The sequence below is a fragment of the Candidozyma haemuli genome (genome assembly GCF_002926055.2).
Source record: "Candidozyma haemuli strain B11899 chromosome Unknown B_2014730914, whole genome shotgun sequence".
NCBI lineage: Eukaryota > Fungi > Ascomycota > Pichiomycetes > Serinales > Metschnikowiaceae > Candidozyma > Candidozyma haemuli.
Window position 1 is genome coordinate 1295120 of NW_020289902.1, and position 14655 is coordinate 1309774.

A 14655-nucleotide genomic window follows, 5' to 3' on the forward strand; every position below is an offset into this window, starting at 1 on the left:
TTCTATCTAATTGAATCTGATCTCTTCTCTGAGAAGTAGTTGTTCGTCTAGCTTGATCAAGAATACTGTGCGAAGCGGAAGGTTGTCCAAAGGAGCTGAATGGGCCACAACAGTGGCATGAAAGCCAGAAGAGTCTAGGGCGCCTTCGATTATCCCAGCGACGAATGCCAGACAATTTAAGTTTCCATATTCCTTAGGTATGCTGATAAACTTGGAGATCACCGGAAGGTTGTCGATAATCATGTACTCGTCATTCACGTCCTGGGACTTCTCCAAATCGTTGGCCGTCTTTCCGAATACACTTTTCCAAAAGGGACCATGGATGAATTGTAGAATTTCGATGATTTTCGTTTCTCTTTTGCCGTGTTTCATGCCCTCGCGTAGCTTCACAAGTTCCAAGAACCGCTGTCCAATCTGGTACCCGAGACCATTGAGTCTATTCTCTAAGTCTTGAATTCCTTTTGACTGTGACAGCGCCCAATTCACCACCTCACAGAAGAGGAATGCCAAGGACGATAGACTGATTTCGTTGACTTTCTTTGTATTGACTGTTTTGTCGTATATGGAGTTCTGAGACGTGGGCGTCAAACTTATGGATCTCTTATTAAGAAGAATAGATGATGACTCTGGCGTGATAGCGTTCGATGAAGGGCCCACTGATGGATTATAACCAAAGCCGTCTTTGGAACTATCGTTGATGGTAAGAGCCCCCATGGACACGATTGAGGGTAAAATGGGCTTTTCAGACATTATGTGTGATCCTTAATTATATTATATTAGGATATTTCAGCACTGAATTGTTCGCTGTATGTATAAAGCGTCTTGGGGTGGAAAAAGAGTGGTTGTATACTTGGTGCGATCCATGTCCACGATAGTTTCCTACACTACGTTTCGCAGCCAAGTACTACTCACAGTAATGAAGACAGACGTGCTAGGGGCGCTTAAGGGTACTTAGGACCATTGATAATTTCAAGAACCATGTCTAACTTTTAGGATATAAAAGTAAGCGGAAACGCCAAATCTTGGAAAATAAGAAAGCGTTGAAGAAGAGGAGTCTTGGTGAGTTTGAATGTGACGAGCTGTTCTCATCCAAAGAGCTACATCGTATTTTCGAGAGTTCTGGTACAATCAGAGCTTGTTCTACACCAATTAAGGAAAGGAATGAAGTTTTTGGGAAGCTTTTGGATGTCCAGGGAGCGAAGAAGGGTGCTTTAGAAAAGGAGTTAGTGAAGGCGAATGAGTCTAAAACAGCGGCCAAGGCCAATTTGAGCAATCCAACGACGACTGAAGCGCCAAAAGAAGAGTCAAAAGTTAAGAAAGCGTCAGGGAAGCGATCCAATTGTTCGAAGGGTTCCAGAGTGCTCACTCCATCTACAAGAGCCAATGAAGTCATTACAACCGTCCGGAAACGTCCACAAGAAAACCCCACGCAAAAAAAGAGAAAATCAGCTTTTTCTTCGCCTTCCGCAAGCTTTGAAGAAATCCCCAATCCTACTGATGACTTCCATGCTTCTCCCACTCCGATTGCTGCAAAATCCATCGCACATTCTACGCATGAGGACGAAACACTCCCTCGTCCTGCCAACACAAAAAATTCAGATGAAGATATATCAGCAGAGAAGCTTCGAGTCAGAACACTTTACCGTCTGCTCCTTGCTAAATGCGCCTCTGGGCCCGACCCGTTAACGCTTCTCTCCTATAAAAAAGTGCCCTCTAGCTGACTCAATATCTGCAGGCGAACATCAAAGTGAGCCTGACAAACTGGTCCAACTACATTGAATATACTACTCGCCTTCAATAATGGGACCTAAATCCTTGACTCCAGAGGAGTCTCTTACACCTGTTGGAACGCCTCAGATCCATGCACATCCAGCCGAGAGACCACAGCAAGCAGAGGCGCCAGTTATAGATAAGGAGAGCCTTATGGAAAAGCTCCATGATATTCCAACCGAAACCCTCAGAAGTATCCTCATGAACCAGGTGGACCTTGAAATTCGTTTAAAGCATAGAGAACTTCGGTTAACCGAGGAAGAAATCGGCAAATGTGAGGCCCAGATGCTAGCGCTTCGAAAGTTCTTTGACGTACCCTACGATGTCTCTTTCAACAGTGAACCAAACGACTTTACCCTCAAGTACTATGATGTGCTTAACAAGTCGCTTTCGGTCAGCTATACGAAGCTTCAGCAGCAACTGTACCAGGAACAACCGAAATTCAACGAGGCAGTATTCGAGACGGCTCCGCCTGAGCCCGCTCACTACAGAACAAGATCTACAACCTCGTCACTACGTCCCAGCATAACAGGCCCTGGTCTCCGAGTGGCCGGGTGCTTATACCGCCGAACCGATGGCATTATCGTGAAACTTACATGTCCAGATTGCCATAGAAGTAATTTCTCGTCGGCCCAAGGTTTCCTCAATCACAGCAGAATAGCACACACCAAGGAGTACACTTCCCAAGATGCAGCGGCATTACGATGTGGTGAGCTTTTGCCAGACGACTTCCAAGACGACGAAGGCGTAGCTAGTCTCAAAAGCTTAAGGCAGAAAGAGCTCGATCCATCAAGAAACCTAAACGTCAATGAAATTTACTTTGACGGACTCAGCTCAACTCTAAACACCGTCCACAGAAACAGCGAAACTCCCGCCTATTCACACAGCAGAAGTGCTTCAGCAGTGCAAGATGAGGAACAGCTCCATCCGCCAGTACGCAACACCCACGAGGAAGAAAACAAAGAGCTCATGAAGAAGCTTATTAAGAGTGGTGTGACCCAGGATGCAAAGGAATACCAGGAGCTAGTGGAACTGGCACGTCGAGATGTCCCAAACTCTCATCTTTTCGAAGGTGAAGTGGAAATCGAAAGCGACAGTGAAGGAACGCCCCAAAGCACGACGCCATTACACACACCAGCTACACCCCGGGGCCAGGCCGAGCGGCCAAAGCCTTCCGAAAAGCAAACTTCAAGGCGAGGGATCGTTCAGGAGGAAGAAGTCAAGAACAGACATCCAGAAACGGGAGGGAAGTATGAGAACCGGTTGCGAAGAAGGAAGTCTAGGAGTTTTGCCGATCTCGAAGGGATGAGACGAGGCGAGGAAGAAGCTCCCAAACGGCGTAAGCGATAAGCAGGCAGATCAGATTTGCTCGCAATCCACAAGAGAGAATGGAGCGACTGGCTCTGGATGCAACGAGGGTAATTTGCAGCCGCCGAAAGGAGTGGCCCTGGGCGACGATCGACAATGGAAGGAAGAGGTCCTGGAAAGAAGAAACAAGCCGGTAAAAAGGGGGAAAAAGAAAAATAGACGGTCCAGTCAATCAAGCACCCCCAACTAGGAAAAGCAATCTTAGAATGGAATGAATGGCCCCCCGGTACCACTTGATCATGGAGCATGTCTCGGAGGCCCAGTCGCGATTTGTCTCACGCTGGACCCTGCCCCGCCCGCGCCAATACTAGAGATTTGTGTAAATTGTGGCCGCAACTTTACCTCTATCGCTCCACAGCCAGCACACACCCACGAGCGCTAAACGACCAACTTTCAGAATGCTGCCGTACCAAACTAAGAGCATTGTGGGTTTCTACTAAATTAACCGGCCAGCGTCGCCAGATTAGGCCAAGGGAGTCAGGCGGGCCTGGACCAGCGGCACAGTCCCCCCACGAATATTATGCCAATGAATGTATCTGCCCCCCTCTGATTAAGTCTGGCTTGGCTAGTGGGTGCAAATACGCTTCTGGCGCGCATCCATGGGGGGCCCTTTTAGGCCTAGAACCGGGCCAGGGTTGACTATGCGAAAAGGTGCACGTCATAAACGTCAGAGCGTTGAGCCCTGAACAAAGGTTTTTTTAATACACCGCCACAGATAAAATTAGCAGGCGGCTTGGTAGGGGCCTGGCTCGGGAATGCTGGGGTTCGAGAGCCTGTAAAAAGTGATGTGTTGCTAAGAAGGGAAAGAAAAGTGAAAAAAAGGAAAGAAAAAATAAAGTGCCATCCCTTCCCAGGTCTCACCTTCTGACCGTTCGTTTTTAGGAGTCCAGCCTCGCAGGCGTAATTTTGTGCGCTTTTAGCCTCCTACGTCATTCTCGGCTTTCCGTATTTTTTTTTTTTTCTCTTCGCTGGTACTATAAGCAGGTGTTTACATTCCTCGGCCCCATTGGTCCCACAACTGCCACCTACTCCTGAAGCTTTTTGCTGAAATACCAGACCAACCACTTTCTTCTTCAACAAGGGTCTTATTTTGTTGTCGTTGTTGTTCTTCTTCCATGAGCACAAGCCCTTGTTGTACGGGGTACAAGTTCCCCCAGTATACGCCTGGTGGGACTTTAAAGATGCCCAAAACCGACAAGGCTGATTACTTTTCCCTTGAAGGCGGCGACGTGAACGATACGATGACCAAGCTACATCTCCAGCTGCCGCTTCTTAACTTTGACCACGCTGACTATTTTTCCAACATCCCGCTGCATACTTTTTCCCGTGCTGACTCGGCCTCTTCCTTGGTCTTCTCCAAGCCAAAATTACATAAAAACGCCACCAACTCCATCTCATCCTTGGCTTCCGACTCTACTGTGGTTGGCGACAGCTCTACTTCCCTGGCTGATCTTTCCATGTCTACAGATACCCTCGTTGGCGAAAACAGCTCCACAACCTCTCCCACAAGATCTCGCCGAAACGTGCTCCAGTTGAAGCTTAACGTGCCAAAACGCTCTTTCCAGCAGCCTCTGTCGTCGACTTTTCCTCTGGGTGTAAGCGAGCCACTCTATGAGTTTGATGAAGAGGAGTCTAAAAAGTGTGCTTCCGCCACTACTCCAAGCTTTAATTTCGCCATCGAGGCGCCTGCAACCCCAAATATCTCATCAGCAAAGCATCCATCCCTCAAGCAGTCACTCACAGCGCCACTTACTTCCACGGCATGCGAGTTTACAGCTCCTGTTATGAAAAAGCATCCCACCTCCTCAGACTTAGGCACAAGGGGCGACTTTGTGGCTTCCATCAAGTCTGAACAGAGCAGACGTCTCCATCATGTACCATGCCAGGAAAATATGCGTGAAAGCATCGTTGGTGTGTCGCCATCCATAAAATACATCTCCAAAGAAGAAACAGTGGCCCTCTTAAGAGCCCGCCATTCTCTCGAAGCTACACAGCTTCCGAATGTATTAATTATTGATATCAGACCATTCGCTGACTTTATCAAGGGCCATATCTCCGGCGCTCTTAATGTTTGCCTTCCACTGACACTTTTAAAGAGAGCCAACTTTAATTTCCTTCGCTGCATGAACTCCTTGCCCACATATGAAAAGAGCATCATCCAAAACTACATGCATCATTATTCTGACGAGGGTCTTCAAGGCTATAGCATGCCACCCATCATAGTCTACGACAGTTTCAACGGTTCAAGTGGACTTTTGCACATGTGTAAGAAGTTAGTGGACGGCTCAAGCTGGGATACGAAGAATGGCCCTCCAATTTATTTGATTGATGAGCATTTCCTGTCTTTCGCTAACTATGCTTCCGATTTCATCGATACCGGCAAGGAGGATATTATTGATATCAACCAGTTAACGGTCAAGCCACAGGCTTTGGGAGCTCCATCCGTCACCAAGCCCTCCCTTTCCATCGATACCATGAAGCGCAGTCCTGTGCAGCAACGTCGATCTCATTCCATCACAGGTGTCCCATGTTTTGGTGGATCATTCCAGGATGTTTCAACTCCTGTTTCCAACTTCAAACTACCTCAGCACATGCCCACTACAAAGTTCAAAATAAGGCACAATGAGGAGGTTTTTGAAAGCATGGTCACTCCTGTCTCGGAGCAGTTCAGTCTCGCTAGCTTGACTCCTGGAGAGATCGCTAGGCTTCCTGCCTGGCTTCAAGATGTTGAGAACAATTCTTGCCTTGTTACTGACGAGTTTAACAAACTCGAGCAATGTGAGAAGGATAGGTTAAACGGCGCTTTCTCCTTCACTTCTGAAAAACCAGAAGTATGTTCTCCAGGAGGCACTACAGAGGTTTGCCCACAAATCAACTGCGGACTCGATTATGGTCACAAGAATCGTTACAAAGATATCTTTTTGTTCGACCACTCTCGTGTGCGCTTAACGGATGGTGCCAGGATAAAGTCGAAGCGTCAGAGCTGTGACTACATCAACGCATCCTATTTGAATCCTTTGGGCTCTTTGGGTAACGTTGTTCGTGATGGTGTCTCGCAGGACGATAAAGATGAATTGAAGTATATTGCTACACAAGGACCGTTGAGAGAAACAATTGGTGATTTCTGGAAGTGTGTCATCAACCAGAAATGTCTCTTGATCATCTCGCTTTCTGGTGAACTCGAAAATGGCGTTCATAAATGTTCGCCTTTCTGGAGGGCTGGCGTCTACAGATCTGGGGAAAACATCATCAAGGTGGAAATTGAGAAGGAGGAGAAGCAAGGAAACCTCATGTTGCGCTCCTTCAAGCTCAGTTCTGACTCTGAAGTTTTCCATCGTGCATTGCAAGTTCATTTGTGCAATTGGGCTGACATGAGCAGCTCGGTGGATCCAAAGGATTTGATTGACCTTGTGACGATCAAGAGACATGTACTCAACAGGGTCAGACATCGGTCACAGTATCACACAATTACCCATTGCTCAGCAGGTTGTGGTCGTACGGGTGTGTTTTGTGCCGTGGACGCTATTGTGAATCTCTCGAAGTCCAACGGAGGATCATTTGAGTTTGCAAAGAACCCAGTGTACTCAATGGTGAACAATTTACGTCGGGAGCGTATTCTGATGGTGCAAACGATGAGGCAGTACTTCTTGATTTATGATACCCTAGTGCACCATGTGCTTCATGGAGCAAAGCTGTGGATCGGCGACCTCAACATCGTCAACGACTTCATTTCACGTGTCAATGAAGGCGGTAATTAATAGGAATATGGGTTTTAGGTTTTAGGTAATGATAACGACTACAAATAAGCATATTTTCTTCGTAAGGGATTATATTTCGTATATAGCCAATTAAGCATTGGCAGCCAAAGCCTGCTTCAAAGCGTTAGGGTTGGCACCAATGACCTTCTGGATAACATCACCGTTCTTGAAGAAGATGATGGTAGGCATGGAAGAGACCTCGTACTCCTGGGCAACCTCTCCAACCTCGTCAACGTCAACCTTGACGAACTTAACAGCAGAGTACTCCTTGGAGAACTTGTCCAACAAAGGAGCAATCATCTTGCAAGGACCACACCAGGTGGCGAAGAAGTCAACAACGACCAAACCGTCGTGCTTGAGAGCTTCCTGGAATTCAGCTTTAGATGCGACTTGAGAAACCATTATAAGAATTGAGTTGTAATTGCTAGATGTATCAACTTGGAGGATGTCGACCTTGCCTTTTATACTCGCACAAGGAATCCTGCATTAGCTAAGCACCACGCACTAGACTCTTCTTTCAGCGCTTACAAATGGCCGAGGATTCACAAAAGCAAGGCCAAAAAAAAAAAAAAAAAAAAATTGCATGCCTCCCTCTCTACTAAGCATTAATCATGTACATAAAGTCATCTGTGGAAAGCTGGAGAAGATGCTGGAGAAGCTCGTGCTTTGCTGCAAAATAGCTTTGTAATTGCGTGCTATCGTATTGCGTGGCAATTGCAGCCAAAGTAGTGTAATCGGCCTTTTTGCTTGTTTCCGCAGCTAACTTAAGCAACGGTTTAGTAAGCTCCACTAGCTCGCGGATCCCGTTCTCGGAGTCTTCCCATGTCTGTTCTAATATATTTGGGACGCTCACGTAAGCATCTTCGTAGACAACACCATAAGCAGTTTCTGTAGATAAGATGACTGGGTTGTTTTCTTCTTCGAAAATCAATTCCTCAATGTCCTGTTCGTCCTCCTCGATATCCGCTTTCTCAGTCCTCCATCCAGAGTAGTATGTGAGCCCTGGCACCATCAAGAGTGGAAGCCGGGACTCGGTGAGATCCACACGCACCTGGCCTTGGGAAGAAGTTAGAATAAGGCGAGGCATGATTCTGAGCCATTTGGCCATCTTAGTATAGTCAACGTCTTCGGTTTTCTTTGTGGTGTTGACGATATCGTTGAAACGAGGGAGCACCCATTCGTACTCTCCATCGCGAGGAATGAACCCGTAGGTCTTGAAAAACATTCCTTTATCGTTCGAAGGCGAATAGCTAATGAAAACTTCTGCATCTTTAGGAATTGCGTGTATGGCTCGAAGCACCACGTCTCCAGTGGATTTGTCCACATCAAACACTGCGTTGTTGTCCCTGGCATGGTTGGCGAAATCTAGCATTGGCACGAGAGTCACTCGCGTAGTGAATTGGTAGGTTTCGTCTTCTACAGGATGGGGAATCTCGAGAACTCGAGACTTCACTGCCTGATGAAGTCTGAATGCTGTTTCAGGGGAAAGGTGCTGTGCTAAGTCAGGATGAGCCTTTATAATCTCCGTCCGCTCCAGCACCACCCGCTTCTTCTGTATGATCTGCCATTGAACAAAGCTATCCAGCGCTTCTAGGTTCTCGTCCACATCAAGTATCTCTGTTGTCTTCAACACGTCCAAGTATGGCGAGATGAGTTTCAAATCAACTCCCATAGATTGCAAGATAGCGAAACTCCATATGTAGCCACGTATGACTGTCGTCTCTGTAGGGCTTAAAATCAGCGAAAGCACGTTGCTAACAACCTTACTAACCTGGTCATTCTCCTTTTGAGCTCTTCAGTGTACTGGAGTAATGTTTGGATATCGTAGGTGCTGCGTTGAGGCACTCGAAGGACTATAGCATCTTCCTCAATAGGCTGTGAAGTGATGATACCCAAACCACCAACGGGTGACTTATCAACAGCCACTGATGGAGATAGGGAGGCGCCTCGCTGTTGGGCCCAGGTAAGGAGTGTCTTTACTTCGACCATCAGGAAGAGTATGTAGTTGGTCTTAGTAGTGTATGAAGAGCGTGGTACGTTAGGTCAGCTTTTGTGAGCTCAGAGGGTAGATTGGGTAAAAAGTACATTTGGAGTGTGATTCCAAAGCATTTTCAGGAAGATTTCTTTTACTATGTTGATTTTTATTTTTGTGGAGTTGGTAATGGTTGAGTAAGTATTTGAAAAATGGCTGCGAAATGACGTCTTTGGTGAAGAATCGTGAATAGTGATAAAAGTCAAACGGGACGATAAATTCACCAAGGAAAGTAATCCAAATTTCGAAGTTCAAAATCAATAATGAGGATAAAAGAGATGTACAATTTGATCTCTTGCAAGAATTGGGACCAATTAAGGGCCATTTGTCGACCGTTGATGGCACAGACCATTCTCACAATAGAAGCGCGTAACATGATGACATCTTCGCTACCCAAAACAACCAAATTGGGTATGAAATATCGATATGGAAGCTACCTGAGTATTCATGAACCTTTAAAGTAACCTTTAAGTTCTCTAAACCCTTTTCCTCTTGTATTCTATCTTCTTTACTCTTACAATTGATATTATTGAATACATGACAGAGAATAACCTTTGGTCCTCCATTGAGACCTCAAACAACGAATGCCACGTCTACAAATGACACGTTTCCGCCATTGCCAAAAAAGAAGGCGAATTCGAGGAAATCCATTCTTTCCTCAAATATATTATTTCTTTCCTAAAACACCACCTGCTGCCTTCGACACATCACGGCTTCCCAATGTGGGCCGCTGTTCGGATGAACAGTAATTCCCTTTCCTGCAGACAAGGACTTATATAAAGTCATTACTAAAGGTGGTGAAAATATATTCTGAGCAGAGATGAAGAAAAGTAGTATATAGTTATAATATCAGGAATTGCAAAAGACCCAGATTATATACCCCGACAATAGAGGGGTAACTCATGAATGAGACTATACCACTTCAGGGGTTAATTAAGGTTTGAGGATATATTTCCCTGTCAAGGGAGTGCATATAATGGAGATATCCAACACCCCCTCTTAGACGAAGACCTCAATCTATAGTATCAGTTCTTCTTGAGTATTCCTTAGTCTTTTAAAATCAGTTTGCTTCAAGCCTTTAGTCATGAGGTCAGCAAAATTGTTCTTTGTATGAACTTTCAATACCTTCACATTTGCCTTCTTAACTTCATCATTAATATAACTAAGACGAATCTTAAAATGCTTAGTACGATCAGAAGTAAAATGCTCTTGGTCACAAACATCCTTACAACCCTGGTTGTCCACATATGTGATAATCCACCGCTGTAGATTCCAAAGACGTAATTCAGTAAGTAGAAACTTTAACCAGTTAGCACTTCTAACACATTCACATAATGCATAATATTCTGCCTCTAATGAAGAAAGAGCAACTGAAGTTTGCTTCTTAGACTTCCAAATAACAGGAGATTCCTCAATGAAAAATATGTTACCTGACACAGACTTAAATGTCTCTTTGCAGTTAGCCCAGTCTGCATCGCTATAACTTTTGATATCAACGTAACGTTTTGGCTTGCTGACTTTTCTGTAACGAATTGCAAAATCTGACGTTCCTTTGAGATACCGTAATATTCGCATGCATGCCTTATAATGCTTCATGGCTGGCTTACTTGAGTATCTCGCTAACGCAATTGTTATGAAGGAAATATCATACCTCACAGTCGTACAGGCAAATAGTAATTTCCCGATTATCTCTCGAAACTTAGTGGGATTGGGATAAAGTTCATCAGTCACTAAAGGACATAACAAGTCTGACCACTCTGAATAATAAGGTGTTTCACACGGTTGAGAAGACTGATCCAAATGCAAACTAATAAGCTTAGAAATGTAATCCTCCAAGGATAATGTAATCACTGAATCAGACTGACTAACATTCATTCCCAAGAACTTCTTCGCTGGACCAAGGTCCTTAATCTCATATGCCATAGACAAACCTTGCTTAACCTTTTCAATAAGTTTAATATCAGAACTCATTATCAACATATCATCCACATAAAGAGCCACTAAGAGCAAAACACCACTCTCATACAAATAATAAAGACAGGGTTCCCGGACACAAGGAACAAGTCCAATAGACCTTAATGTCTTGGACACTTCCAAATTCCAGACCAAGGGAGCTTGCTTAAGTCCATATAATGCGCGTTTAAGCCTTAAGACTTTGCCCTTATTCTGACTTGTCTGTAGACCTTCGGGTACAGTGAGATAAAGATCAAGACCTAGGGGACCATTGAGGAATGCCGTTTTAACATCAATCTGATGAATAGTCATACCAAGATTAGCTGCCAAAGCAATAGACAATTTAATAGTATCATACTTAGCAACTGGTGAATAAGTTTCTTGATAATCCTTACCTGGCACTTGTGAGAAGCCTTTCGCGACCAACCTAGCTTTATATCTACCACCGTCTTTAATGGTAAATATCCACTTATACTCAATCGGCTTACGACCTGAAGGTAAAGTCGTTTCCTCAAATGTTTCTTTCTCTCTCAATGAATCAAGTTCAGAATCTATAGCAGTTTTCCACTTATCAGCTTCATCGCATGAGATAGCTTCCTTATAGGTTTCTGGTTCAAAGCGAACTTTAGTAAACATAATTCTTGTAACATTGTTCCTCTCAAAAGCTTCAACAAACAGAGCGAGTGATTTGGAAACGTAATCATCTCCAGGAGTGACTGACAAGATCATAATATCTCCCCCTCTCAAAGAATGAACTCTGTTGTCTCTTTTGCCTGATAACTGACGATAGTTAAGTTTATGCTTCCCAGCAAGACGACTCAGCATACGAGGACTATGTTGACTTTCATCCTCAGTAGCCCGTCGGTTAATATTATCCTGTTCAGGAACTGCTCTAGGCAGCTCAACAGTCCCACTTCGTTCGCTTTGCGGGTGCAGTGCACCGTTATTCAAAACCGAATGTGACAATTCATTTTCCAGCCTGTCTCCGGAATCCTTATCACTCATGTTGGAAACATCCTCCTCACTTGTCTTATTTAAGGAGGTAAAACCACCATGCGGTTCAGTGGACTTTTCTTGCTGATTAGACACAACACTTCCATCAGTTTGGTCAACTGGAACATAATCTGGACTTAGCATTGAATCATCCTCTTCCTCAGGATCTCCGCAGAAATGGTTCGGATGACTCTCACTCATAATATGACTCTTCATAGAATCATGATCAACAGTCCAATGGACACCCAAGAATGGAAACTTCTTCAGTATAAATTTAACCTGATGAGTTTCAACAATTTGCTCAGTAAGTTTATCATTATCAAGGACTATAACTCTCGTGGCTTTGCGATTTAAAGCAGGGCCTAGCGAAATACACTTACCCCCACGAGGATCAACCTTCTTACCAGCATTCACCTTGTACTTTTTAAAGTAACCTAAACAACCGAAAGGAGATGCTTCCCATAGTTCAAAACGTTCATATTTTCTTGGGGATAAATATGACATAGGAATAATCCAATGATTCTGGGATTTCGGGCTGTTATTCAAGGTGAAAACAGCAGTCTTAAACGCTTCAGGCCAGAATGTTAACGGTAAACCACTCTGAAGTAAAAGAACTCTAGCTTTCGTCAGAATAGCACGAATGGCTCGTTCAGCGAGACCATTTTGATGTGAACTATAAGGTGTGGTAAATTTCAAGGAGATGTTAAAATGATCGAAAATATCTTTGTGTCCTCTCGAATACATTTTAGAACGAAACTCTCCACCGTTGTCAACACGAACTTGCCTGAATTTCTCACCGGGGAATTCATCAACTAACCTCTTAAGTATAGCATAAAAATTGCCAAGTGTGTCTTCCTTACGAGTCATGGGCGAGCAATAATACATCCTCGTAAACTTATCGACAACCACTAAACAAAACTTCAGACCATCAAAACCAGCTGGTGATATAGGACCACAAATGTCCGCATGCAAGTACTCCAAAGGATGGGTAGCAATGGTTTCTGATTCACGATCTTTACGAAAGTTGACCATGGTACCCTGTTGACATGCATCACAGTGTTCTCTGATGTCCTTATCAATATTAGGAAGAAAAGAAAATTTCTTCTGAAGTTCGAGATATTGTTGATATGTAGGATGTCCAGCACGAATGTGATGTTCCATATCCTTTTCTGCATAAGTTGCTTTTGTCTCCCACCTCACGGACCTTAATGCATACACATTGACTAGATTAATTTTCATGTCATCATGCGCTGCCTTGATCTCCGAGTGAGAAAGCGTCACTCCGGGATTGTCATGAACCTTGCAATCCAAATCGATCATATAATGACCAGGACTGCGACCCTCACCAATTTTGACTCCATCACTATCGAACAAATCCAGTCTATATTTCGAAACAGATAATCCGAAATCATGATAAGCCGAAATAACATTAGCAGAGGCATCAGGTATGTAATAGACGTTCGCCATCGTGATTACTTTACCAGAAATAGTTCTCCCAGTAACCCGGCCATAACCAGGGGCTAAATAATGGTGTGTGCCATAGTCACCAAAGAACTTCGGACATTTAACATAACCACTCAAAAGGGTCAAATCACTCACAAAATGTATCGGACTTCCCGAATCCCAAATGAAACACATTTTCAGACCACTAGATTTAGACAGATGAGGACTAACTAGAAATGACTTAGCAGTTTCTTCTCCCTTAGGCTTTTCTTGTTGGCTCTTGTCCTTCTTTGCTTTAGCTCGCTTCTTATTTTTAATTTCTGTCCAATGAGCCTTCTTCTTTCTCTTATTCGCTTCAGTTCGCAACTCAGGATGCTTTAAGAAACAACGGTCTTCAGTATGACCTTGCTTACTACAGTGCGTGCATGTTCTCACAAGATTTACCAGCAGGTTAACAGTGGAAGGAATAAAGCTCGTAGCCGAATTCAAATCCTTTCTCAAAGCCGTAACTTTCTCCCTCTTGCTAGGATTTTGACCTTCATATGCAAGCACCAATTCATTAGTAGGGCAGGCAGATTCTCCACACAGTTTGAAAAGCTTTTCTCTGAAATCATAGTTATCCACATTCATGGACCGAAAGAGACTCTTTATGATTAACTCATCATCATTATCTGGATTACCCAAGGCCAAAAGGTAAAAGAGTTCTTTCCCAGAGAAGGAGTGTGCAACGCACATACGGTACACATCCATAAAATCAAGCTCATTATACGCTCCGAACAGCACGAAAACTTGTGCAACCTCATGAATTAAATCCTTAAATTGCCTTGGTGTATACTTCGTCATTGTCTCATGTAAATTACACAAAGTGTCAAGACTTTGACTCGATACTTTAATACCCAGCAATATTGATTGATCAATGCCAAACATTTTCACACGTTGAGCAATATGCTCAGCATAACCATTCACGGGTCTCCGTTCTGGAGGTTGGAGATCTGAAATACTTCCCCTAGCATCCTCTTTCTTATGAAAGTAAGTATTAATATATGTTGCGGTAGGATCACCATAAACCTCTCTTATCTGCTGAATAAAGATTTGATACCAGTAAACATATTGTGTATGGTCTTTCAAAATAAATGGGAGTTTAAAGATAACCTCATATGGGCTCGTTGTCCCGTCTTTATAAAGATGAACAGTAATTCCCTTTCCTGCAGACAAGGACTTATATAAAGTCATTACTAAAGGTGGTGAAAATATATTCTGAGCAGAGATGAAGAAAAGTAGTATATAGTTATAATATCAGGAATTGCAAAAGACCCAGATTATATACCCCGACAATAG

General features: G+C 43.9%; 5 protein-coding genes across 5 annotated transcripts; 2 read left to right on the forward strand and 3 right to left on the reverse strand. All coding sequences in view use genetic code 12, as the record gives it.

Moving 5' to 3' along the window:
- Positions 1 to 6: 6 nt before the first annotated feature.
- Positions 7 to 750, reverse strand: CXQ85_001397 (TRAPP subunit; the record flags this gene model as incomplete). Its single annotated transcript, XM_025485111.1, has 1 exon — positions 7 to 750. The coding sequence occupies one exon, from the start codon at positions 748 to 750 to the stop codon at positions 7 to 9; it is 744 nt and encodes a 247-aa protein (XP_025340042.1).
- A 166-nt stretch (positions 751 to 916) lies between these two features.
- On the forward strand, positions 917 to 3120 carry CXQ85_001398 (uncharacterized protein; the record flags this gene model as incomplete). The annotated part of the gene is made up of 3 exons (XM_025485112.1): positions 917 to 947; positions 994 to 1644; positions 1826 to 3120. The coding sequence occupies 3 exons, from the start codon at positions 917 to 919 to the stop codon at positions 3118 to 3120; spliced, it is 1977 nt and encodes a 658-aa protein (XP_025340043.1).
- Positions 3121 to 4253: 1133 nt separating this feature from the next.
- PTP3 (tyrosine protein phosphatase) lies at positions 4254 to 6896 on the forward strand (the record flags this gene model as incomplete). Its single annotated transcript, XM_025485113.1, has 1 exon — positions 4254 to 6896. One exon carries the CDS (start codon positions 4254 to 4256, stop codon positions 6894 to 6896), a length of 2643 nt encoding a protein of 880 aa, XP_025340044.1.
- A 90-nt stretch (positions 6897 to 6986) lies between these two features.
- Positions 6987 to 8885, reverse strand: CXQ85_001400 (thioredoxin; the record flags this gene model as incomplete). The annotated part of the gene is made up of 3 exons (XM_025485114.1): positions 6987 to 7320; positions 7514 to 8626; positions 8668 to 8885. The coding sequence occupies 3 exons, from the start codon at positions 8883 to 8885 to the stop codon at positions 6987 to 6989; spliced, it is 1665 nt and encodes a 554-aa protein (XP_025340045.1).
- Positions 8886 to 9945: 1060 nt separating this feature from the next.
- CXQ85_001401 (uncharacterized protein) lies at positions 9946 to 14550 on the reverse strand (the record flags this gene model as incomplete). Its single annotated transcript, XM_025485115.1, has 2 exons — positions 9946 to 11905; positions 11951 to 14550. The coding sequence occupies 2 exons, from the start codon at positions 14548 to 14550 to the stop codon at positions 9946 to 9948; spliced, it is 4560 nt and encodes a 1519-aa protein (XP_025340046.1).
- Between the last annotated feature and the right edge of the window lie 105 nt (positions 14551 to 14655).